This window comes from Monopterus albus, unplaced genomic scaffold (genome assembly GCF_001952655.1).
Source record: "Monopterus albus unplaced genomic scaffold, M_albus_1.0 scaffold457.1, whole genome shotgun sequence".
Classification (NCBI taxonomy): Eukaryota; Metazoa; Chordata; class Actinopteri; order Synbranchiformes; family Synbranchidae; genus Monopterus; species Monopterus albus.
In genome coordinates, this window is record NW_018128337.1 from 152708 (window position 1) to 179354 (window position 26647).

The window sequence follows — 26647 nt, forward strand, 5'->3', positions numbered from 1 at the left end:
TATCACCTCGGTTCCTAGGGCCCTTCACCATCCAGGAAATTATACATCCCACTGCAACGCCGTGTTCACCCAGTTTTTCATGATTCCCAGGTCAAACCAGTCTCCTCCAGTCCCCTCTGTCCACCACCGGCTCCACCTCCTCCTGCCCTGGAGTGGACGGTGGCCCTGCATACACCGTCAGGCAGATCCTGGATGTCCACCCTAGGGGCTAGGGTTTCCAATATCCGGTAGACTGGGAGGGTTATGGTCCGGAGGAGCGGTCCTGGATTCTCTGCTCCTTTATTTTAGAGCCTGCCCTTCTCACCTCCTTCTATCAAGCACACCCGGACAAACCTGGGGGGCCCCGGTGAGTCCCTCCTTCCGGTGGCCCCCCCCTCCCTCCCTGGGATGGTGGTTTGGCTGTCTGGGATCCATCCTTTGGGGAGGGGTCCTGTCAGGTTTGCCCGGCTGCACCTTCCTCTCCTCCTTTCCTCACGCTAGTTTGCGTCCTCACTCTGATTGCTCTATCCATTTCACCTGCCCCGCTTTCCTGATTATCCCCAGCTGTGCCTTGTCTATCTCCTCCCTATTTATACTCCACTCCCTGGACCACAGACCTCCTCAACTCCACATCACTCCACGACGCAGGTCGATGCACAGTCTCGCATTAGCTGTTTCTCTGACTTTGTCCCTCAGCAACCAACCATCATGACCAGTCCAGGAGTGAATCCTAGCATCCGCAGCCCGGCCTCCTCCTTATCATCTCATCACATCACTGACTGTATGTTTTCCAGGACTGCCGCTCGACACCCGGTTCTGCTCCGTATTCCTTCACCTGGTTGTACACATATTTATCATCACTGTAAATAAATAGAGCACTTCTTGCACCGAAGTCAGCTACCTGGGTCCGTCATTTTTTTACTCGCTCACGTCCCTACCAGAGCGTTCCTAACATTTTTTCGGTAACAATGGAGCCCAGTGACACACATAAATAACATATGTAGGCTTTGCACATGCTTGTGAATAGTAGCAGTTCAGTGGTGGTTTGTCTTTTCATGGGATATGTTGACAATACAAAAATATAGAATATCACCAAACCTGTCCTTTTAACAATTTCTTACACATTCATATAAGCTGAAGTTACTCACTGGTGCAGCGCAAACTCTGCTTATAAAGACCCCAGATGAATTCCCCACACAGGTCACACCAAGTGAGATGAGTGTGAGTGTAGGGCTGGAAGTCATGACCTGCTCCAGCCTCTCCTGTCTGACAGCCGGGCGCTTTGGTGCTGTCTCCAACCAGACGGACAACATAGAAGGGGCTGGGCTGACCTGGGTTTACAGGTGCCAGGGCCGTGTGGGCCGTAGGAGCGGTGAGCTCGATGGGATCGTTCACAGTGAGGTCCTTCAGCTCAATCAACTCACACTTATACATCTTGTCTTTGATGCAGACACTGACATGTCAAGTGAACAACCATCCCTGAGGGGAAACAACATTAATATGTGCACTTTCACATCCTTAATGAGGATTTTGTGAATGTCAGGCTCGGAAGAAATGTGCACATGTTAAAACAAATCACCAGGTCAGTTTGATTCAGTCCACTTCCACATTGGTGTGTTGTACAGAAGAAAAAGTGGCCACCAAGTCTTCATGAGCTGCAAGACAGTTGTACAATGCACTCTTCATATGTGGGCAAACATGGGCGTTATTAATACAAAACAATCTGACTTTCAAGCAAAAAAAAAAAAAAATCATAAAATCAACACTGATGTTGTGCTTTACACACCGAAAAGCAAAAGATTAACTTTTGTTATCTGATGCCAGGAATCATATGATTATGTTAAAATGTGGGACAAGATGAGTATTACTCTTTGCAATCATGCAACAGCTCATATGGTTTTGTGTTCCTGACAAACTATGTACTTTACCATAAATCAGTCATTTCAGAAATAACTGGTGACATATTGGAAATGTCCTGAGGCTTGATTTCAAATTTTCAACACAAGAACAGTGGGCTATTCATGACAGCTACAAATGTTGCATGTACGTATAGTGGTGGAATGTCATAAAATTAAACAAGAACAAAATAAAAGAGAGGCACATTTACTCATGGCCTGCACAAGTCATTAGGCTACTTTAGTATTTCTCTGCTATTTATGTTACTTTTTACTTATTCTCCACTATGTTTCCAAAACAAATATAGTTTTCCTCCCTTTGTTATTCTCTAGTAATTTAACAGATTGTGATTATAGACAAGAAACAAAATATCATGAAGCATTGCTCTAGGTTGCACACTGCTGTGTAGTATCATATGCGGCTGTTGTTGTTTACTTATCTATAATAACCAATAGAATACAGTATGACAGGTGTTATATGCTCTGCTATTCATTGCACACTGAGTATGCCAACAAAACTTGAACTGAATACATTTCTCTGGCGAGACAGGAGGAAAAAGAATAAGTGGAAAATGTTCACAGGTGCGTCTAAAACTTAAGTTTCATTTGTTTCCCTGTGCAGCTGCATGACTTGACTATGAACAACCCGGGATGCTTTCTGCCAAGTGGGTCACCACACGGCGCAGTTATTCACACAAGACAAGAGCACTTTGATCAGCCATGCATTTTTTTCTGGTGTTGTCATATGAGGTTATTTTAATATAAAACTAGAGGTTTGGTCTCTACGACACAACTTTAGACGAGGCTATTGCTCCTCGTTTGTTGCAGAAAGCAGTGACGGGACAGCCCGGTTTAATCCTGCAGTCTGAAACGGAAATACTAACTCAGCTGTCACAGTGACACCGAACAAAATCTTTGCATTTGCTGACAAACACGCAGTTAAACAATTACCTTACCTCGTGTAATCCATCAGCGCCACTTATCGGAAAGGAAACGTGAACAGCGATCGCAGTTTGTTGTTGAATTCGTAACGATCGGTCCCTCACCCGACGCGCGCACTTTAGTTTGCGCATGCACACTTTGGGTGTGGGATTACCGACTAATCCCCAAAGTGTGTTAAACCTCCCGAGAGGCAGCACAGGAGGAGTAACTGTTTTCACACATAGGAAAACGTGAAGTCATGAGGTGTTTTCAGAAAGGAGGGGCCACTTCTTTAAGACCAGAGATCGTAGGTTTGGGCAGCTTTGTTAAGGCTCAATGAATCATGTCCTACTGCTTTGTAGAGCATTAATAAAACAGTAGGCTAATCATAACAGATTCAAGGTTGCCAGGTTGTGAAGTATTTTATCTTCGTCCTTGATTAAAAAAATAAAGTGGCAATGAGTAGTTTATTAACATAGACTTTAGGGCTAATACTTATTAATGCAAATATTTAGAACTATGTTATTACAAAATAGGAAAAAGACGGTCCAGGGTATTTTCCATAAACTGGCAACTAAACATTTACTCATCTATAACGAATTACCAATGAACAACTAATAAAAAAGTTAACTATATATACTAATATTAATAATGTATGTATTTTGACCAAAGGTGAAAGTATTATTTTAATAAGCAATTGCTTTATAGTAGCTATGTTTCACCTGGTTGCCAAATAGAAAGACAGAATGTGTGTAAAATGATATTGTTGATCTCTGTACTTAAATGACTGTTTGGAATGAACAGACTGTTTGGAATGAATAGAGTGTTTAATATTTGATTAGGGGCCATTTGGAAATCACTCCCCCCCCAAAAAAAGCCTCCAAGCTCAAATATGGATGGCAGATAAAGGGCTGTTTTTATACTGTATTGTCTCAAGCCAAATGTGCATGTTGCAGTACCATGGAGTGCTCGTTTCTTCAGTGTTCATTCAGCCTTTAGGGCTTTGTAGAGAGAAGAAGGCCTCAGAGGCAGGGAAGGAATATCTAGGTTTGTGGAGTTGCAAGGGTAACACTTTACAATCAGGGTAATAAACAGTACTTAATACAGTAATACGTATTAACTAATAGGTAACTAATGCATTTCTTAATCATTCAACATAATTCAACAATAAGCATTAAATAACTTAAATGTCTCTTGGCAACTAACACTAGTAAATAGTCGATAAAGATATTAACATGCATTTCACAGCTTAGCAGTTTCATTAGGAGGCGGTTTTAATGTTCATTTAAGAGTATTAATTGTACATTTACTTGTCCATCCTCCAACCTAAATTCACTTTGTCTGTCCTAGCTCCACCTTCATCTAAGATGGTATTTTCCATCTTCTGATTGAATAAACATGATCCAGGTATTCAGCAGTGGGTAGGGCATGGGTAGTTGGAAAACATGCACTAAACTAAAGTTGCATGCACTAAATTTATTTAATGTTTATCATTACAATTTTTCCATTATTACCTAGTAGTAGCCTACTAATTTTCCTCTTTTGGGTTTTAGCTCCAAAAGTTGCTGATTTATGGAATAATGTATATGTGGGCTAACCTCTCATTTAGACTGCAGTAATGAAAAAAATCTAGAAACATAGACTACAACAGTCAGATGAATGTACCAAACAAAAAAAACAAGAAACCTTCTGAAATGTAGTTGATAGAAGAATTAATTAGATCAAAATAGAAATACTTGAGTACCTAAAATGTGTACAGTAGGCTACAGTACTTGAGTAAATGTACTTATTTGCATTACAACACTGGGCTCCTTTTAAAGATGTCCGACTCGGATGTTTTAGTGCTACTATCTGGACAATTGTGATTAACCTCGTCTATTACAGGTCACAACCGAGTCCAGTCTCACTCTTCTAGGAAAAAACTAAACACACTTTAAACAGTGGCAGTTCATGTAAGACGTGGCGGGATACACAAACAGACATAAAGAGGGTGGGGGTACCTTAAAGCCTCTGGCATAAGGGTCTCTGTTGTTTTTTGACATAAAACAACTTAGTTCAGTTAAAAAAAAAATGCTTTAAAGCTGGTGAACAATGACATTATACACACAATGAAACACAACTAACATGTCTATTCATTGCCAAACAATTTACATAGAAATATCGTGTTTATAATAGACTAAAAACAGTTTGGTAGAGTTTCTCATAGGGCTGCATCTATCAGTTCTTTTCATTACTGATCAATCTATTGTTTATTTTAATAACAAACTGAATCTCGTAGCCTAAAATGTCAGGAAAAAAAAAATCAGTTTACAGACCATTCAGTCTTATAGTGATGATATAAACTTAAAAAACATTCTCACATTTTGAGAAGCAGGGAACAGAAAATGCTTAGTTTCTGCTTATACTCAATTAATAACAATTGTTGCCAATTAATTTTCTGTTGATCGACTAAGCGATAAATCAACAAACTGTTGCAGCCCTATTTCCTTACACTGTATAATACATTTACACAATATTGGAAAGTAAAACTTTAATACACTTCACTTCAGAATAAATTCGGAGAGCAATCTGAACTGATGATATCCAGAAATCCTCAAGCATGTACAGAGTCTTTCCCACAGACTGATTTAATGTCTGTGCTGCCTGGGGTACCTTCATTTTCTGAGAGCTGAAGATTATGTGCTTTCTTGTGATCCTGTTGGCAGCAGTCAGATCTTCTTTTTGTGCATCTTCTAGCCTGTGCATGTAGCTCCACGTCACCATTTGGGCAGGACTGATGATGGAACTCTATGCCTGCAACATGTTCCTTCCTTTATTATTACAGTACTGAAATGTTACAGAAAATTAGATTTTGAGAAACTAGAATACTGAATTAAAGGAATGTCACAGTCAAATTTGATCAACTTATTTTTCAGTAAACATTTAACAACTCTTGTGAGACTGCAATTTAATGTTGTGTGATAATACAACAAACGCTACAAAATTATATGTTACACATACTTAATGTTTTTAAAAGGAGGGGACTGTTCAACCAACCAGAATAGAAGTCAAGCTTCTGCTGCAGCTCCTCTGTCAGCATATTTCGGCGCTTTAAATCCTCTATCAGGGATTTCATTGTCCTCTTATGTCTTCTTTCCCGATCCTTGGCATTTCTTAAGTCCCGTTGCAACTCCTCCACCATTTCCTGAGCCTCTGTTAACTTCTTTTTTACTTTAACTGGGTCAAGGGCATATTGATGATCCTGAAAAAAGGGTAGGGTCAAACTTAAATGATTCTACTAATTTTATACGTTACAATCAGTACAACAGTTGTGTCACTCACTGAGGCTGACTGCTGAAGGTCCTCTGATGGCTGAACATGAACATCTGGACACTCTGAAGCAGCTTTTTGTGAGGTCTTGCTTAGCCTGGGCGTACTAGGCACCTGAAGAGGAATTTAATGGTTATTTAAGATAATATCTACAAATTATAAGACTTAATTTTTGTTAGGGTTAAAGAGCATCAAAAATGTTAGTGAGACATTAATAGTCTATGAAAAATTGTTATTATTTAGAAACAATTTCCCAGTGGCACCTACTTTGTAAAGTTGGTCTGAGAATACAAAAACTGAGGGGACAACTCCTTCCCTTAAACGAGTAGTCTGTCCAGTTCTGTCAAAGTCTTCTGCCTTGAAATGACTGCTGCAGACAACGGAGCGGTCATTGGGCACGAAGTCCCTTCTCCTCAGTGCTAATGTCCACGTCTGTCTTTTGACGTGATCTTTTGGGAACCTAAAACAAGTCCATCAGGAAAAAAAAAACACTAAATTTCTGTCATGTTAGCACCGTGACACAGTTGTAAACAAACAAGTTAAAGTGGATAATTTAGCATTACTTAAAACAATAACACGTTCAATGACGTCGGTGTATAATTTATCAGTACATTAATTTACTGCTCATCTACACCTTTTGTTTCTTCAACTGATAGTTAGCTTAACTTAGCTTCAACAAGGACTTTCTTAGCTTAGGATGATTATTTATATAAAATTCAACACGTTCATGACAATAAAACACTGTAAGATCATTTCTAACCTGTGAAATGTTATTCCCTGCTCCTTGGTTTTGGTGTTTCTTTCATTACTACATCCAAAAGCAGCACAAAAATCTGGCATTTTATAGTATTTAAACTGCTCAGAACCGCTGCAATATGGCAGCCAGAGAGACGCATCCATACGGCGGATATCGTCTTTTTCTTCTTCGCCCACTTTTTCCTTGCGTTTTCATTGCGGTTGGGCACCAACTTAGTAGCGCATTGCCGACATCTACTGGACTGTGGCATGTAGCGCAGTAGATTGACAGGAAAATACTACATTTAACTCAACTGGCTCATCTCTGACTTTTTTCTTTCATTTTTTATAGTTGATTCTAGTAGTTGATTTGAAAACAACGTACCTCCCACAATGCCTTTCCCAGCAGCGCCCCTAATGTCTTTTTCATTATTAATTCCTTTCTTTTTCGTATTATTTTTCCTTCCTTTTCACACTTGTTACGTGCTTTTATTTTTCCTTTGCCAGCCTAGACCTAACAATACATGTCTAACAGAGACGAGTATCTCTGTCTTTCAAACACACATGTTGTATATTTTGGAGCGGTGGTTGTTTGGCAAAACAAGTTCTGAAAATTTACCCGGAAGCTTTCTTTGTGAGCGGAGGAGTTCAGCTCTTTGCAACGTAGCCGGCCAGGGTACAGTACTATGATTTTGTAGTATGTTGAACTGATAGCAACAGATATAGTCAGCAAAGATACAGTTATCTAGTACCCACGGCTTCTTTGATGCAGCAGGATGAGGTATCGGTCACTCTTCATCCACCGTTAGACCCACTCCTGTTTGGCCGAAACTGCGAATCCTCGCAGCTTGGAGTGTGTCGATTACTGATTAACTGTCCGGGTCCACGTAACAACTTGGCTTCAACATGGTTCACAACAAAGAGCCTTTATCCGAGTCTGGGATCTACCGTTATGCCAGAGCAGCTTCCGCAGTGCTGACCCACTTTATCTGCATTGCTTTCACTGTTCTCATTACACTTCTGTCTCGACCGGGTACAAGTGAGTGCTCCTGTTATTCAGACATTTCCATGTCACTGTCCTCCAGCGTGCCATTTGTTAACTTGATTTCTTTTATTTTAGGTTGGTTTTCCTGGCATCCGTTCTTCATGACACTGGCTGTAAGTTTAAAGTGTGAAAAGAAATGTTTTCAGTTGTAACCACATTAGACTCTTCAATCTTCATTTTTTTCTCATATGACAAAGAAAAGCAGAAACTCTTTATGAGCTGCACTAGACAGTGTTTGCCACTTTTGCTCGAAAATGACTGAAACGAACTATATTTATATTAACTTCCTTTCCACTTCGATTCATTAATCAAATAATTGTTGCACCTTTGGAGTTGTTGATCAACAGAAAATGAATTCAATCTGACAATTGATCATCCAGTTAAGTAAATTTTAAGAAAACTATTTTCTCAAATATGCAGGGTGTTTTCACACTTGGTCCCTTAAATGTTAAATTGGGCTTCAAAATCTTTGGTTGTTTTAAACATATTCTATATATTTCTATGACATTTTATAGGCCAAACACTCAAATAAATGAAAAAATAAGGTACAGATGAGCAAATAATAAAAAAAAAATGTATATTAGTTGACGTGCTTCATGTTCTTCTTTTCCAGTTCTTCTTCTTCATGACAGAAGCCATACTCCTCTTCTCCCCCCATGGCTCCCCCATCAAAACGCTTCCACACAAGACCAAAGGCCGCGTTCACTGGGTCCTGCAGTGCCTTTGTGCGTCCTGTGGAGTCCTGGGTCTGGCAGCCATCTTTTACAACAAACACCTGAATGACAAATCACACTTCACCTCATGGCATGGTCTGCTGGGCCTGATCACAGTGTGTGCAGTTGTGCTGCAGTGTTTGGCAGCTGTGCCCCTCATCTACCATTCTCTGGCCAAAGGCTGGTCGCTGGCCAAACTCAAACGTTACCACGCAGCATCTGGACTTGTCACCTACCTGCTTGGCAGCACCAGCCTGCTCCTTGGCCTCTGCTCTACCTGGTTCACTGCTTTTGTCGGAGAATACACCTGGTACCTGGTAGTACTCTGCCCTGCTCTCAGCACCCTCGTCATAATGAACCAAATCACAAATGCTTACATGGCTAGGAAAAGGTCGCAGTCCTGACCGAGGACATGATATCAGCACTTCGACAAAACTGTCACAGACACGTGTATAAACTTAACCTAACAGATTTTTTTTTTTCAGTTATGTGCAATTAAGTTGTATAAAAGTCAAAAATTAACTGGTCTCTGTGCATACAGCGTCCTGTCTGATGGACTTGTCATTCCAAGAAGCACCAGCAGCAAATATGGATAATGTAATACTTTGCCATACATTGTCCTTTTACATATACACTACTGTTGTCCTCTTTTCTTTGGGGGAACTTTAAGTGCAGTTTATTTACCTAAGGAGTTTTCCTTTGACAGCTACATTTCACCTGTAGTGTAGTGGTTAGTGCTGTCACGTCACAGCAAGAAGACATGCAGCTTAGATTGATTGGGAACTCTAAATTGCTTGTATGGGTGTGTGTGGTTGTCTGTCGCTAAGCGTCAGCCCTATGATAGACTTTGGGTTTAGCGCTAATTAGCATGCTAACAGGCTAAATAAAAATGGGGAACATGGTAAACATCATGTTGGTATCATCACTGTGCTCGTAGTAGCATTTAGTAGAGTCTCAGTGTTCTGCTAGCGTTGCTGTAAACTTGTGTTAGACTAAACAGCTTAAAATAGAACTGAAAAATTAATTTTATTAGTTAAACTTAAGTTTTAAATATTATCTACTGAGACCACAAACAGCATTATGAAGAGTTTGATACAGCATTTAGATATGGGTAGATAAAATTTACATTATGAAATTATTAAGTTAAAACATGAACATGCAGTAGCTGGTCAAAAACCTTTTGAGTCTTTGGACCTGTGACCTCAGTATTTCTAAAATACTGGCCATATCCCTGAATATAGGTTCTCTTCATGTTGAATTCTTGTACCTCACTTATTATCCTGCCTTTTGACTATTAATGCTGCCATTGATTACTGATTTAGTCATGTTTGAATACATCAAATGTCATGAAAATGTCTTTAATTAAAGGCATCTGTAAAGGATTCACACTACAATAGAAGTGTTTTATTGTTAAAATAACACTGATAACACAGTCATATTCTGCTTCAATCTAGGCTGCATGTACGAAATTCTTACTGGATCAGCTGTCAATGGGTCAGCATGAACTAAAGATTAAAAAATGCAATTACAAAACATATATTTTCCATCATAAATAAATACATTTCTTACACTGAAATAAGGGAAACAACTGCCAGGTGAGTGAACCCCACTAAGAAGTTATAAAAACCCTTTAAATGAAACAGTCCCATAAAACAAAAATGCACATAATTGACAAACGGTGAAAAGGGACTTTTTATAAACGGATGATTACCAAGATCTGAATGTTCCAGCAAATGAGAAGACTGAGAATAAGGACACGGGGTCAGTACCTTGTACAGTTTGTAAGATGGTATGATACTTTTTCAAAGTGCCAGCTTCACTTTATAATCTGAAACAAACCAAATGTTAAGTTCCCAAGACATACAGAAGAAAACTGCAGCATCCTTGAAGACAAACAAAGCATCCAGAATGACAAAGGAGCCAGTAGCAAATAAAACAAGAAGTGAACAGCAGTCTGAGGAGAAAGAAGGTCCTCACAGGAAACCATTAAAAAATGTAATGTAACAGGGAATTACTGTATCTGTTGTCTCAGGTTATCCAGTGTCTTCTAAAGGCTAATCACCAATGCATGGAGCCTATTTTACCAATAGAGTAAATTGACTTTCCTAAATCTAAATACCTTGGGGTGTCATCACAACACAGAAACATGAGGCTACAGAGAACAGCAAAGACCTAAACTTCCTAAAGCACAGCAGACCTACACTGACTGACACTACTGATAGAAGCTACTTACACTGCATTTAGGAGAAAAGCTACCATGTGATGGTGCAGTCAGTTTGGAAAGGCCACCACACTGCCTGACCTGCTTCTGCCAAAGTCACTGCTGGTTAAAATCAAAGAGTTTTATGTCAGGTTTGATGGCTGGTGGTGACACTGACTTAAGGTTTTATACACTCAAGATGCAATTGCTCCTGTAGTTTAGGTAATATTTGTCCTCTAGAGTTTCTGAAAATGAGCCACAAGGAAATTATGACATTATTAAAACTACACGCAGTATGTAGGTTGACACAGTGAAGATATATGAACAGATGTTGGGGACACTTCAGTAAAACAAACAAAAGAGGTGGAAAGTTATTGCGGATGAACTAGCAACATATCTTGTTTGCACTCCTTTTGGCTTTCACACTTGTTACGTGCTTTTAGTCATCATGAACAAGCCCTAAAGCTGTGTTTTGAATTTGACATGGACTGTGTAAATGCTTAGTTGTTCTTCCGAGATACCTGTAAAAAAGGATGTACCAAGATAAATGTTAAGACTGAAGACCCCTTTGTTTTATTTAAGGCTAAAAATGAATGAACACAGTCCAAATCCATGTCCCAGCCCCTGTGTTATCAAAAGCTAACATGATAGTACATTCATTGGAGTTTAAAAAAAATCTACAGTTGAACATAAACTTGTTTCCCCAGCATTAATGCAAGGGTGTGTTCATCATCTTGATAGTCACTGTAATAATAAACCATCTTCTATGACTGAAACCTACACACTGCACAGTACTGACTTACAATATAAACAATGACTGTTATTTACAAAGTATCAACATGTTCAGTTATAGTATCACACATATCCCTTCAACAGAGGATGCTACAAGGTCTATCAAATTGCTAATGGCTAAAATATGCTGTTAATGCTTAGAGTTTCTGTTGTTAAAGGTAAGCCATGAAGGATTTTCTCCAAGTATATTGTCAAGCGGATTCTGACAAATGTTAATACCATGTTCTCTAGCTCCTATGACTTATATATTGTGGTCTGTAGCTTTCCAGGTTTGTTTATTAGAAAACTGCTGAAGAAAAATGAGTAAATCAGAGTTCAGCATGTGCATACAGCTGCCACGTGTAGGTGCAAGTCAAATTTAAATGCGCTTGACTGTTTCACAGCAATATATCGTGAGAAAATCCAACATTAAGCAGGTTTAATCACATTATTCCATCTGAATTCAGAGGAAATAAAACTAACTGCACAGCAAGGTCTTGTTAACGCATGTAGCAGGAGAGGGTGTGCTTCGAAAGCTGGTCCCTGTATGACAAACTGTTTCCACTGCTCTGTTGATCCAGCTGAACATGTCTTGGATATTCAGCATTAGGATTTGTTATAATGACTTAGTAAAATCATTAAGGTACAAGTTTTTTCCTCTCATTTGCAGGTGAGAGTCTGTGTGTATTTGTGAGGTTTAATAAGATCACCGTGAATGGGAACTGCTCAAAAGGCTAAGTCTAACAACAAGACTGAACCCAAACCATGCATAACTTCATCATAGCTTTCACCAGCTTCTTTATATGTGTTCAGGATTAACATTAACACTTTTAGCTCATGAAAAGTTATACTTGTTTGTTTGTTTTTTTTTCACGCCACTAATGTCACTTCTTTCTCTTGACCTTTCTTGCATTCTGTTGTGCTCGCACATTCAGAACGTAACAATACATAAGAGCAGCAATCATCAATTTATGGTTTAGGGTAGATATTGTAACAGAATGAATTTGGTTAATTTTATCATGTAAAAGTAAAATCATTCCCATCCCTAATGTACTTCATTAACCATAATTAATAGGATTGCTTGTTAAACTGCAGAACTAGTGAGTTTCTACTGTCCTGTCACCTCTATGACGTCATCGTCAGAACTACTGCCGCTGTTCTCCATACTCTGAAGTCTGTCCGGTTGGGTCAGAGCTGCCCCTAACAGGCTGGAGGTGGGATTGTTGTAATGGGAGAGGAAGCTCGATGTAGTAGAGCTGGAGTTAGGCGCTGGTAACCCCCCTGACCCAGTGAGTAGAGAGTGGGGGAACATCCTAGGCTCAGAGAGCAGTGACTGGCTGTAGCTGAGAGGGAAGCCTGAAGATAGTAGGCTAGCCACATTGGGGTTCATTAAGAATGGAGGCATAGCACCTGATGCTAGGGAGGCAGAAGTTGCTGCTGAGGCTGTAGATGACAGAGGAATGGTGGTGGAAGCAGAGGAGAAAACAGTGGACAATGAGGATGAGGAGGGGGTGGGAAGGTGCCCGTTCCCTGTGGCTGACTGTCTCAGTAGGTCTGAGCCTGCAGAGGAGAACATGGTCTGTAGGTCAGCCAGTGTTTGTCCTGGTGTTTGAAGGAATGATGGTCCACCACTGCCACCCATGAGAAGTGGGTGACTCATGTGTCCTAGGTTACCCAGTAGGGAGGAAGAGTTCAGACCCACAGAGGGAAAACTGAGTCCAGTGGAGCCCATGGACAGCCCAGGGAAACGTGTTGAAGCAGAAGACTGTTTGCCTCCGGCCTGTGTGTTGCCCTGGCTGTCAGTACTCTTGCGTTTGGTGCCCCGTATCTCTGATGCCGGGGTCAGGAGGTCTTCACCAAGCTGCCTACTGAGACCACTAGTCTGATTGCTTCGTGAACTGCTTCTGTCCCCTGCCGGTACAGCTGACACATCTTGGGGTGAGGGCAATTCGTTCCCCATGACAGAGGCTGCATCACTTGCAGATGAACTGTAGCGATTGAGTTCTCTGATAATCTCAGAACTTAAAGGAGGGGAAGAACGCTGCTCCCCGTTGTTAGGGCGCTGCTGCTGATCCACAGGAGAAGAACAGCCATTACTGACTGGATAGACCAGGGAACCGTGGGTTCCTGTGGAGGGGACAGAGAAATGCAGTCAAAATTGTTGGTAACATGTACATTGTCTCTGCCTCTAACATTGTTCTTGAAAAGTCTATTCTTGAAAGACGATGGTGCAGCAACATAACACCACCATCCTCAAAGTTGCTTGACTTACTTGGATGGGTGTAATGCAAAACTATTTAGAAATGAACAAATTTGAATTTCTACCTCTTGAAGCAGCAGAGCCCCCGACTGCTGGTCTACTGATCTTTCCAGATCGAATAGCAAAAATTCTGCCGTCATTGGTTCTGATGTAAGTACCTGTGTTGGAGAAAATTTTAAGTGATGGAAGGGGTTTATGGAAATATTCTGTATGCAGAGAGTAATTATGTTGTTGCAGCTACCCTTAGATCCTCTGATAACATGGACGCTCTCTCCTGCACTAATTCGAGCTTGAACATCTGTTGTGCTGTTAGCTCCAGGGATAACAATATCTGTAGATCCAGACAACATGTCTGATGTTAATATCTGATCATTACAATTCAGAACATAATTTATTTTTCTTCCATTGAAATTTAATTGATTGGTTAAATAAATCATAGATTTGGTTTGGTATTTTCAGTGATTTAAACATTCAAAATATTACACATTACCTGTTGTGGTGACAATCCTCTGCACGTAGACTCCAGCTTTCTCCAGGCTATTGACAGGCAGGCTGCCAGTAGAGCTGGAACCAACCATGCCCATGCTGACATGGCGAGGCAACATGGGGATTGGGGTTGACTGGATGGGCCTGACACTTGCCACAGGTTTTTCATCAGGCCGTGCCATGGGCCGCCTAAAAATATGAGCAGTGAACTCACGAGATGACCATACACATACTGTAGAGTCCTCTAGCAGTAGTGTCTAGTGTGCTGGAATTTCATTAGACAACTATACAACACTCAGAGAGTGCACCAAGGGCAATTCACTTTCCTCATAATGCCATTAAAGCAATATTCCGACGATAGCTTGACCCTCATATATGATTGCATGATCACAAAAACCTACTGCTGGCATTTGGATATCATTATTAGTTTGAAAGTTTTTAAATTCAATTCAATTTTGTTTGTATGCTATAGTGCCAATTCACAACAAGGACACAGTAAGGTCTAGACTTTACAGTATTCTAGGAAAAACCCAACAAATCCCCCTTGAGCAAGCACTCAAGAAAAATGATACACATGATAGACATTCACAACAACTGCCTGATCAACTCCTCATATAGCCTCAGTTCCTTGAGGCCAACACAGAGAAAAATACAGTGAAGCAAAGTAGGATGATCCGCATCAACTTGTGAGGTTATGGCGGGTGACAGTAAAGGGAAGCATGCGGCATACCGCTCATTAGGTTCTGACAGTGGAAATGCAGCTAAAATGCACAGTTGGAACACCAGCGTTCTTGTCGACAGACTGCTACAAACGAGATGTAGCTGCCTGCTAATAGAGCTAGCTTGGTCAGATAAAGAACCCTCACAACCATAGACACAGACATGTACATACAGTGGTGTGAAAAAGTATTTGCCCCCTTACTGATTTCTTATCTTTTTGCATGTTTGTCACACTGTAATGTTTCAGATCATCAAACAAATTTAAATATTAGTCAAAGATAACACAAGTAAACACATCATGCAGTTTTTAAATGAAGGTTTTTATTATTAAGGGAAAACAAAATCCAAAACTACAAAACCCTGTGTGAATAAGTGTTTGCCCCCTAAACCGAATAACTGGTTGGGCCACCCTTAGCAGCAACAACTGCAATCAAGCGTTTTCGATAACTTGCCATGAGTCTGCCACAGCGCTGTGGAGGAATTTTGGCCCACTCATCTTGGCAGAATTGTTGTAAGTCAGCCACATTGGAAGGTTTTCGGGCATGAACTGCCTTTTTAAGGTCATGCCACAGCATCTCAATTGGATTCAGGTCAGGACTTTGACTAGGCCACTCCAAAGTCTTCATTTTGTTTTTCTTCAGCCATTCAGAAGTGGACTTGCTGGTGTGCTTTGGATCATTGTCCTGCTGCAGAACCCAAGTTCGCTTCAGCTTGAGGTCACAAACGGATGGCCGGACATTCTCCTTCAGGATATTTTGGTACACAGCAGAATTCAGGGTTCCATTTATCACAGCAAGTCTTCCAGGGCCTGAAGCAGCAAAACAGCCCCAGACCATCACACTACCACCACCAATATTTTACTGTTTGTATGATGTTCTTTTTCTGAAATGCGGTGTTACATATACGCCACACATAATGGGACACACACCTTCCAAAAAGTTCAACTTTTGTCTCGTCTGTCCACAGAGTATTATCCCAAAAGTCTTGGGGATCATCAAGATGTTTTCTGGCAAAACTGAGACGAGCCTTTATGTTCTTTTTGCTCAGCAGTGGTTTTCGTCTTGGAACTCTGCCATGCAAACCATTTTTGCCCAGTCTCTTTCTTATGGTGGAGTCATGAACACTCACCTTAACTGAGGCAAGTGAGGCCTGCAGTTCTTTGGATGTTGTTGTGGGGTCTTTTGTGACCTCTTGGATGAGTTGTCGCTGCGCTCTTGGGGTAATTTTGGTCGGCCGGCCACTCCTGGGAAGGTTCTCCACTGTTCCATGTTTTCGCCATTTGTGGATAATGGCTCTCACTGTGGTTCGCTGCAGTCCCAAAGCTTTAGAAATGGCTTTATAACCTTTTCCAAACTGATAGAGCTCAATTATTCTCTTTCTCATTTGGTTTTGAATTTCTTTGGATCTCGGCATGATGTCTAGCTTTTGAGGATCTTTTGGTCTACTTCACTTTGTCAGGCAGGTCCTATTTAAGTGATTTCTTGATTGCGAACAGGTGTGGCAGTAATCAGGCCTGGGTGTGGCTAGAGAAATTGAACTCAGGTGCGATAAACCAGTGTTTTGACAGGGGGGCAAACACTTGTTCACACAGGGCTATATAGTTTTGGATTTTGTTTTCCCTTAATAATAAAAACCTTCATTTAAAAACTGCATGATGTGTTTACTTGTGTTATCGTTGACTAATATTTAAATTTGTTTGATGATCTGAAACATTACAGTGTGACAAACATGCAAAAAGATAAGAAATCAGTAAGGGGGCAAATACTTTTTCACACCACTGTATAGTATATACGTCTGTACTCACAACTCCAAAAATATCAGAACAAATTCTAAATTGGCACTACTTGGATAGACTGACCACATGTTCTCAGTCTAAGTGGTTACTTTGTCACCTGAAAAAAAAGTCAACTTAATAAAATGCCAGTGCTATAGATGCACGCTTTGGCCACAAGGGGGCCCACATACAGTCAAGCAGCCTTTGCAGCACTCACAATGGTGAATAATCTTTAAAAATATGTGTGTCCCAATTATGATATGGATCAGCACCAAAATCTAATATACTATTCCGTTGGCCATACCCTACCTCTCCAAACAATTTCATCCAAATCTGTTCATTACTTTTTGAGTTATGCTGTTAACAAACAAACCAAATAAAGACCGGCAAAAACATAACCCCTGCCCTGGGCAGAGGTAAAAAGAGGACAACTTTATTCCACTGCACCACAGAATATTAAGAAAACCCAGCTGATTAGAATGTACCTAATTATAACTGAGGATATGAGCTAGTAAGAAACAGAACTAAGGTATTAGCTGCCACCCAAACAACTAAACAAAAGCAACACAAAGTACAACATATAATCAGAAACTCACCAGGCGCGTTGGTTAAATGCTGCTATGTTTGTGAGCGTCTGATCACTGGTTGGGTAATAGGGGGCATAGGATGGGCGCGAGTAGGGCACAGAGGCTCGTTTCTCATCCTCATAGCTCTTCTTGGCAGCTCTTTTCTCTGCTTTGGTCAGTTTCAACTCCTTCCTGTCCACCAGCAGAGACTCATGATGGAAAGGTTGCTATTGGAAAAAGGGAAACTGAATTACAGATCAACTGCAGGAATTTTCATGCGATTGGCAAGTTGATCTCTGATAAACCAGACATACAGACTTCAGGTCTTTCCAGGTAGGACTTTAGTATTACAAGGTAAGCCAAGGAAATTTAACTATTACTAGAATTTATGTGGTTTTCATCTTCCCAATTAGGCATGTCCATATTCTTTCAAGCGATGGGCCCTCACACAAGATTCAGTTTAAGTTATCACATACCCCTAAACATCAAACAACCAAACTGCTTTCCTTCCAGAGTCTATTATCAGTATCACCTATTATGCACCTGTACCTTGGTGATGAGGTGTGGATATAGCTCACAGGCTTCATGTATCACTTCCTCAAAGTTGTGCTGGGATTCCATAGAAATTTTGTGAGCTTCATGCTCCTCCTCTACAAAGTGCAGCAGTGATTCCACCTCCTTACGAGTAAAGTTCAGCACTGGGTTCAGGTCATCAACCACACGGTCTTTAAACACATAAAAACACAAGGTTTTATGACTGGATTAATTCAGGCAGATGTTAGTAACTAGAAAACTAAGATCTGGTTAAAAAAAAATTTCACTGGAAATACTAATGGCTCTTCTTCACATGTAGAAATCTCATACCAGACATGACCTGTTTGGAGACCTGTCTGTCATAGATCTTCTTCTCCAAGGTGTAATCACAAACAAGACGGTAAATATAGCAGGGTTTCCTTTGACCATAGCGGTACACCCTACACACTGCTTGGGCATCATGACATGGGTTCCAGGAGGCATCGAACACGACAACGCGGTTGGCTCCAATTAAATTTACACCTAAGCAGCCCGCTCTGAAAGGAACATGGAAAATGAAAGGCAATGTTTCTACAAGTGTGAAGGAAGTGAGACACATTTTTAAAGCATAGAGAGCAGAAACATGTACCTGGTAGAAAGCAGGAAGACCCAGGTTGTGTTGTTCTCTGGGTCATTAAACTGATTAATAAGTCGCTCTCTCTCTGAGGCAGATGTACTCCCATCCAATCCTGTAGGCAGACATACATCATCTAACACCCTTTGACTTCCAGCAAAATGAAGTAGATTGTATTATGTTCATATATTTTTTTTAATACCTAAGCTGGGATAAAGTTGGGACATTTTTAAATCATGAGCATTTATACTGAATTCTTGTAGGTCTGGGTGGTAAAACACTACCAATCATAGCTGCAAAGGATCTCTGCGGATTAACAAAGAAGTAAAATGCTTGCTTGAAATTTGGGCCGATGAAAACATACAAAGACAACTGGATACTACACAGAAAAACTTTGAGATTTAAGGAAGTGTTCATCAGTATTTACATGTGTGTGGAACAGAAACAAATGTCGCCCAGTTGATGATGCAAGTGGTTGCTTCTTCTTCTTGGCAGGCTGCAAACCAACTATGTGGATACTACCACCTACTGTATCAGACTGTGTACATACGCAAGTGTGCTGGGGCATGGAACAATGTTGCTAATGTGAAAGCGTATCTGCAGTCATGCTCGGGCACAGTACTAAACAATTGTGCCTAATCTGAAAACATCCTTATTTATATTTAGAAGTAGTACTTCATATCAAATTGTAGATAGATTGGTCCTAAACATGCTTCTATCCAGAGCACATTGTAAATTTGCCAAGACAAATAATCAGATGGGAGAACTTAAAAAATTGCAGCCAGTGATAGTAAATCAATAAAGACAATCAGCACTTTGAGGTTTCAGTATTAAAAAAAAAGAAGAAAGAATCACTTTCTGCAGAGTTGCTGGTTTGGGAGGAGAGCACAGAATGGATCACTCACTGAAGTAATTGGCGTTGCGCACCCAGTTTTGGCTCTGCGTGTCAGAGGAGGCAAAGTGGGCTGGCATGGGTCTCTTTGATAAGAAGTCCTCAATGACAGTCAGGGTGGACAAGCTTTGACTAGCATGTACACAGAAAAAAAATAATAATAAGGGTTAAGAAAAGTAAGTGGTCTCCTGTATGAAACAAGTAACAGCTATGAAATAAAATAGACATTAAGTGACTGCAACATTCTGAAGACTGGTATACTCAAGAGCTACAATCAATCATCCAGATATTTGTTTTAACAATCCGCTGTATGCACATACATTTTATTTCATTAAAGGTCATAATCTTGTTTAGTTGTGAAATTCCTGCTTACAGAAGTAATCTGAAAAAGAAGCAGGAAACTTAATATGACATAGGAAGATTAAAATATTAATTTCCCATGGTTACTTAAAAGCTCTGAAAACATTCTGATTAATTAGGTCAGCCTACTTCTTCTCTAAGCTGCTTAATGGTGGACTTGTGTTTAATGCCACAAACAGTATGTTGGATGGAGGACTTACCTGAAGACCAAAATCTTGTTTCTTCTTCTCACACTCTCATCAATCAAATGGAAGAGTAAAACCATCTTAGCAGAGTTCTCCAGAACTCCTGTTTGGTAGTTTGACATTATGTCCTTTGCCTGAACCATACAAATGAAAAAATTGCAGTCATATATCAAGGCATTGTAAACAACAAACCCCAGGCAAAACAAATGTACACTGTTAGTTGTGTGGGGGCAAATGGCAGATGCTGTTTTCTGTTCATTTTGCCCTGAGCAGAAAAAAATGTGCCAAAGGTCTTGCGTGGCAAGTTCTGATTATGGATCTGGAGATGTAAAAGCTTTAATAAGCAAGCTTTTGGACCCCTTCAGGTTTTGCACATTTACTTTTAAATGGATAAAACTACCATTTTTGCCCATTAATCTACACTTAACTCACAATGAAATATGGAAAATGTTTGCACTTTTATTAAAAATTCTGAGAAGAAGTGTTTTGTAGAATCTCCAATGGCAGCAGTTACAGCTTCCAGTCTTGTTGGGTAAGTCTCAGGAACCTTTGCACACCTGGTTCACGGGAGATCATCCCATTTTCCCTCGCAAATTCCCTCAAGGTTCATCAAAGTGGATGGGAAGCATCTGCGAACTGTCATCTTCAAGTCTCTCCACAAAAGTTCTATGGGTTTTAAGGATTTACTCAAACTAGGCACGGGTGACTTGTATTGTGCCTGAGCACGATCTTCATCCCTCCTCCGCTGGCCTGCACTCACAATGCACTTAAAACACTCAGTCCCAGTGCACGCTTTTGGCACTGCAATGCAGCTTTTTGTATTAGCACATTGGGTTCAAGTTCCATGCTCAGGCACAGTTAGCAATCACACCATCCATACTGTGCCTACGTCCACCTCTTCACGTGGGCCAGGGCATTGTACAGTACAATCAATTGCAAAAAGTCAAACTAACTGGACTTTGGGGGTCAAACGTACTTGGGGACATTATGGACTGCTTAGTACAAGTACAGCCTTAGTCTGGACTGGGCTGAACCACTTAATGAGTCTGGACCAATTTGGATCAACTTTTAATCAGTCCAGAGAATCTTTTTCTTCATGTATCCTTGGAAAACTACAAGCAGGCCTTTTACCCACTTCCATGGAGCATTCTACTATAAAGGCTTGATTGATGGAGTGCTGCTGAGACAGTGAAATTGTGAGACCTTATACACAGGAGTGTACCTTTCTAAACTATTCACTTTGCCACAGGTGGACTCCAGTCAGGTTTAAAGACACATCTCCAAGACAATGAACGCAAACAGAAGGTACTTGACCACAATTTGGAATTTCACAGCGAAGGGTCTCAACACTTTTGTAAAGGAGAACCCTTTTCTTTTTTACTTTGCAATTATGGGTTATTGAGTGTAGATTAATGGGCACAAGTAATATGTCCTGAAACACAAATCCATTAGAAAGGTTGTTTTTTTTGTCTTTTTTTTTATTGCAGCTGGACTGTTGGCAGGACATACCCATTCATATGTAATGACTTGATTAGCTTTATCTTGGGAAGTATTGAGTGGTGGCAGGGTGTTGTTAACTTTGCTGTTGCTTGAGTCAGCTACTTTGGCTTTGAGGCCAACACCAGGTGCGGGGCAACGAGGATTACTAGATGAAGTGATGTCATCCAGGTCCAGGTCCTGCTCGTTGGCCTGATTCTCCTTCTGCAGTGCTTCATAAAGAACATCTGGGTGATTCCAGATCTGGAGGGATCAAGGTATAAGGAAGCTACTGACTCAAAAATGACAACAAGACTTAAATATACACATTAAAAATGTATCTGATTCCCCAATAATCTGTTAGAATGAATGTGTGGATTCAGTATCAGAGGTTTCTACCTAACAGGAGGGAAAGCATTCTCACCTTACAGCATACACAAAAGGCTTTGAGTGGGTTAAGACCGAGCCAGCCACTGTTTCCTGCTTCTCTGAAGCGTTTCATAAACTCTTTATATAGCGCCCTCTGAATGGGAGAGAGCCGCACTAAGATGACATGCTCCTCCTTGGAGGGAAGCTGGTCCCGCAGGACATCATGACCCCGTCTTTAAACCAGAAAAGCACCACAAAGAACATGAATAGTAAAGTATTTTCCACTCAGCTATGTCTTTTTGATGTGATGTTCTAATTCCTGACAGCTTACCTCTGGACAAAACCCTCTAGCAGGCTGTGCAGCACATGGCTGCGGTAGCGCATGAGGCGGACGTCTTGAGGTGTGCTGTCCATACACTGCCCATTTAAAATTGGCCGCTCAAACATGTTACTGAACTCCTGGCGTGTACCTAAAAAGTCAGGCCTAACAAAGTCTACCATGCACCAGTACTCAATGAGGTTGTTCTGCAATGGGTAACCTGTGAGAACTACTCTGCGCCGGGAGCGGATGTTCTTCAGGGCCTGTGATGTGTTGGCGTGGTAGTTCTTAATGCGATGGCCCTCGTCACAGATCACCACATCCGGACCAGGCCGTGCAATGGCCTTTTCAATACCTGAAAAACACAAAGTAATAAAGGAAGACAGAGTGAATGAGTTAGTAAATATAAATTACACAACACATTTATGTTTGTAATTTGTATCTCTTATCCTCATTTACATTTTTATGGCACACAGACAAACTTCACAAGATTGCTTTGACCATTAGAAGTCTTGTGGACCTTTCATGAGCTCCTGTTGTCTATCTTCTTCATCCAGGTCAATGATGACTGGTCCTGCAGGCTTCTTTGATTTCCTCTTCTTGCCCATAACAAAGCTCTTCTTCATGGACAATAGGCGGTACATCTCATAACCCATGAGCAACACGCCTCCATCTCTGGACCATTCTTCCACAACCTTGGCCCGGGCCAGTGTTGTTCTGCAGGTCACACAGTCAGCATGATTAACAAATCAGATGTTTAAAAGAAAATAATTAACCTTGGACACAACTTTGCATGTTACATACTTGTGCTCATCGTTGAGAATGTGAACTTTGAATGTGCGGCCAGTGATGAGTTCGGGGTCAGTGTCAGAGGAAAAGGCTTCTTGAGGTGGAAGCCAGAGGTTAAACTCTGTCAGCCAGTTCTGAAGTGTGTTCACCTTGTACAAAGGAAACAAACATTTGGGAAGTAAATTTAAACAAAATAAAATGGTGATTTCAGGAACATGAAAGTGCAATCTAATGAGTACCTTTTTTAAAGAGTATACACTTAAAATACTCACAGGAACAATGGCCAGCACTGTGTGGGCCTCAGTATTCTTCAGTAGGATATCAATGAAAGAGATGACCTGCAGTGTCTTGCCCAATCCCATGCTGTGAGCAAGGATGCAGCCAAAGCCACTGCTGGTCTTATACCGCTCCAGAGACTCGATGAGGTTATCATAGAGAAACCGGATCCCCCCAATCTTTGAGATGAAGGGAAGAATGTCTGTAAGAAAACAAGATGGACAGTAGATTTGAAAGAGAATGAGGTGGTTGGCATACCTGGTGAGGTTTGACAGCCTTGGCCAGCTGTGGAGCGAGATAAATGTCTTTTTCCTCTGCCGGGTGATTGATATTAACCAGGACACGACCCTGTGCATCTGGCAGGTTCAGAGCATCGTTGATATGTGCCCCGCTGCTCTCCTCTGAGCTGGTGGTGCCACCAGTGTCCTCATCAGCTGACTCGCTGCTTATCCGCTGGGTGTCCTCATCCCCAGAACTGAGCTCAATTATATCTGGGTTATTGTGAAATAAACATTGTGTGAGACCTCGCTCAATTCTCATATTATTTAGAATCACTTGGAAATAAGAGCATTATAGTAGCACAGAGCTATCATATATCTTACCATCTCTAATGGCAAGTGCAGGCAACTTGGGTTCCACCTTTTCATCTTCATCGCCACTGCTGTCCAGACAGATCACGTCCTCCTTGCACAGGAGACCGGGCACCAAGTGAGATACTTCACCTAAAAGTGAAGCAGTGTCCACTGTTGGAAAGATGGAAAGGGCATGAGAAATGTAGAATTGAAGGAAAAGTTCTACAAAATATGTCAAACAGAAATATGACTGGAAGCAGAACCATTCAAAGGTATAGCTTCACTGATAGTGTAACAGTCACCTAGTTGAGAGCTGGGCATGGCTGGGGCTGGTGTAGGAAAGTCCTTCCTCTGCTGCTCCAGACGTTTCCGCCTCTCCATCTCTTCTTGTTGAGCAGCCTTGGTCCCAGCCTCCAGCTGATCCTCTTTCAGCAGCTTCCTATAAGCATAGGAAAAAAGACAGGTTACAGATAAACATTAAAGTATGCTATGTAATTTACCTGTTGGAAAACATCAAACAGATTACCTGATATTTTTCCTCATGTGTGCAGGCTTGGAAGGTTTGGAGCCTTTTGAACACTTGGGCAGTTTGGTTAATTTAGAGACTTTTTGTTTTTTGCTCTTGCTAGAAGGTGGTTTGCTGTGGCTTGAGTTCTCTGGACTGGTTGGAGGCTGAGAACGAGAGGCAGATCTGGAGGGTGTGCAGGATCCAGGACGAGACGAAGGTTCAGGGGAAGGCTCTCCAGAGGTAGATGAGGCGGTGTCCCTTCCATCCTGAGCACTTTCTGTCCTGCTCTGGGCACTGACAGGTCGATCTTGAGAGTGAGGAGACAGCATTTCAGTTGAAGTCTTCAAAAAATAGTTAACAAGCACCACTTTCTGATACATTACTTTAATTTCAACTAATTTATCAATTAACTAGATGCTCTTTTGTCTGTTTATCTATGTCAAAGAAGGCAGTGAAATGCATTACAGTCATAAGGGGTATAAGAAAGACAGTCACCAATGCTATCCTCTTCATCATCTCCATCATTTTCATCCTCATCTTCCTCCGTGTCCTCATTGTCGTCATCCTCCTCCTCATTTTCCAAATACTCCTCTTCACTGTTAAGGCTAGGCTCCAGGTCACTTTCTGAAATTGCCTCTTCAGACATGGCGTCTTACAGGGCTCTCAAAGTATTACCTGCACACCTTCATCAGGAGCCCTAAAGTAATGAAACACATAACATATTTACATTAAAATTTATACCGACTGTCAGCTGATAGTGAGAAACTGAAAACAGCAATATGATTTTCTTAAACAAATAAAACAGCTGTTCGATCATCAAAATCACAAATGTTTAATTTCTGAAGTCCCTCCACTACTTGATTAATAGACTAATTCTTTAGCCACTAGACTACAAAAGTTTCATTTAGTGCAAGTTCAGCTTTATTTGGAGAGCACAATCTTACACTGGAGCAGCACAAATTGACAAAAGGATATAAACAAACAACACATAAACATGCAGACACATGCCAATGACAAGGGAGGAAACAATCTTAAACACTGCAAATTTGATTAGATTTTACTTGTACTCTGAGGTCTGGAGCTGATGACTAGTGTGACTCTTGGTTTGTTATACTTAAAAACATACTAAAGATTATTTGATTATGGTGGTATGGAATTTTTATTATACAAACTGGTAACAACGTAAGTATTACAACCACATGAAAAAAAATCCAACCACACATCTAAACAATGTGGTGAGCGCGAGGATTACCTGATAACAAAGCATGAAACAACTTACTGTACTATATTATATTAATTTTTTTGTTTGCCGAATCCTATTGTCATCTGTCCAAAGTAGGCTGTTTTAATAGGCTCACACAATCATCATATAGTGTATTTATATCAGTATATATCACACATTGAATGTCATAAATTTGGGTCAATTTAGAAGGATGCAATTATTGATCAGTGCTGAATCTAACGGGTTTACGTTGCATGTGACGTGACCAATAGGAGAGATTTCTCTCAATGGCCGGGGATGTAGGCAGTTAGCAAGTAGCATACAGCCACCTCCGAAGCCGATACGTTTTGATGTTGTTCTTGTTGCTCGTTAAAGTAAACATCAAGCAACCATCACTGGCTGGCTTACTGTGCTACCAAACTACAAATGTAGACTGTAGACCTGGCTGAGTCAGCATCAGTATGCTAATTACACAATAAACGCAAATTCAAACGCCAGAACCACGTAACCCCTATTGTCCATCAGTAGTAGCAAAACAGGATGGCTGGTTGCAACTTGAGCTGGAAGAAAAACAGCTTTCCTTGGAGAGCCACCTGTTTTGTTGATTGTAGTAGCAAGAGAACAATCTAATAGGCTACTGTGTAACGTTCAATAGCTAATGCTAGCCTACATTACAACGAGGCTAACACAGAGCTAGCTAAGACTCGTCAGTTCAGGTCAATGTTGGAGCTTACCTTGCATACGGCTACGCTATACTTTTCGGTGAACTTGGCTGTTGGTGTTCACAATGGCCAGTATATTATACGTACAGTAACTGTGTAAATGAACCGATAAACACGGCTAATTTCCAGTTTTTCCAGTGTGACCACAAATGCCGTCCCCGTAAAGGTTACTCCAAGTAAGGTTCCAGGAGTGCAAAAGTCCGTCAACAAAGAAACATTTGACAAGTCAAATTATAAAATAAAATAAAACAGCCCAACTCTTGACGAAGTATGAGAAGTATTCCATTTGCTTAACTCTTCAATTTTAATATATTTTATAAGACTGTTTCACACTCAATATTATTTATTCAGTTGTGGGTATTGTTTAACACATATGTTGTCACTATTAAATAAAAAGCACACATAATAAACAAAACTATGTGTTGATTGATGGACT

General features: G+C 40.7%; 4 protein-coding genes across 10 annotated transcripts in view; 1 reads left to right on the top strand and 3 right to left on the bottom strand.

Moving 5' to 3' along the window:
* Nucleotides 1–2992, bottom strand: part of rassf1 (Ras association domain family member 1) — a 9057-nt gene extending 6065 nt beyond the window's left edge. The window contains exons 1-3 of one of the 3 annotated variants that reach the window (XM_020587441.1): nucleotides 2831–2992; nucleotides 1559–1634; nucleotides 1128–1458 (exon numbers count right to left, since the gene is read on the bottom strand). In XM_020587441.1, the coding sequence (XP_020443097.1) occupies nucleotides 1128–1413 (286 nt within the window). In that variant the 5' untranslated portion in view covers nucleotides 1414–1458; nucleotides 1559–1634; nucleotides 2831–2992. Of the gene's footprint in view, nucleotides 1–1127; nucleotides 1635–2825 lie in introns of all 3 variants that reach the window. The other 2 variants (XM_020587440.1, XM_020587442.1) reach the window with 2 other exon arrangements.
* Nucleotides 2993–4155: 1163 nt separating this feature from the next.
* On the bottom strand, nucleotides 4156–7676 carry LOC109952377 (THAP domain-containing protein 2-like). Of its 5 annotated transcripts, none has more exons than XR_002273744.1 (5): nucleotides 7596–7676; nucleotides 6372–6564; nucleotides 6117–6218; nucleotides 5832–6036; nucleotides 4156–5588 (listed from the first exon to the last, which is right to left on the bottom strand). XR_002273744.1 is itself a non-coding variant. In XM_020587424.1 (5 exons), exons 1-5 carry the CDS (start codon nucleotides 7002–7004, stop codon nucleotides 5614–5616), a joined length of 648 nt encoding a protein of 215 aa, XP_020443080.1. In that variant the 5' UTR covers nucleotides 7005–7206; the 3' UTR covers nucleotides 4156–5613. The 5 variants fall into 5 exon arrangements, 2 of the variants coding, with proteins under 2 accessions (XP_020443080.1, XP_020443079.1); XR_002273743.1 differs by lacking the exon at nucleotides 7596–7676 and adding an exon at nucleotides 7459–7544; XR_002273745.1 differs by lacking the exon at nucleotides 7596–7676 and adding an exon at nucleotides 7225–7301.
* A 57-nt stretch (nucleotides 7677–7733) lies between these two features.
* cyb561d2 (cytochrome b561 family, member D2) lies at nucleotides 7734–9137 on the top strand. The gene is made up of 3 exons (XM_020587425.1): nucleotides 7734–7878; nucleotides 7960–7997; nucleotides 8498–9137. The coding sequence occupies exons 1-3, from the start codon at nucleotides 7746–7748 to the stop codon at nucleotides 8999–9001; spliced, it is 675 nt and encodes a 224-aa protein (XP_020443081.1). The 5' UTR covers nucleotides 7734–7745; the 3' UTR covers nucleotides 9002–9137.
* Nucleotides 9138–12430: 3293 nt separating this feature from the next.
* Nucleotides 12431–26426, bottom strand: rad54l2 (RAD54 like 2). Its single transcript, XM_020587422.1, has 22 exons — nucleotides 26224–26426; nucleotides 24763–24964; nucleotides 24286–24574; nucleotides 24062–24198; nucleotides 23790–23930; nucleotides 23446–23678; nucleotides 23184–23366; nucleotides 22927–23060; nucleotides 22643–22839; nucleotides 22135–22477; nucleotides 21859–22036; nucleotides 21468–21698; nucleotides 19974–20092; nucleotides 19427–19545; nucleotides 18537–18636; nucleotides 18239–18444; nucleotides 17924–18099; nucleotides 17405–17601; nucleotides 14319–14503; nucleotides 14070–14159; nucleotides 13894–13986; nucleotides 12431–13695 (listed from the first exon to the last, which is right to left on the bottom strand). The coding sequence occupies exons 2-22, from the start codon at nucleotides 24911–24913 to the stop codon at nucleotides 12677–12679; spliced, it is 4521 nt and encodes a 1506-aa protein (XP_020443078.1). The 5' UTR covers nucleotides 24914–24964; nucleotides 26224–26426; the 3' UTR covers nucleotides 12431–12676.
* Between the last annotated feature and the right edge of the window lie 221 nt (nucleotides 26427–26647).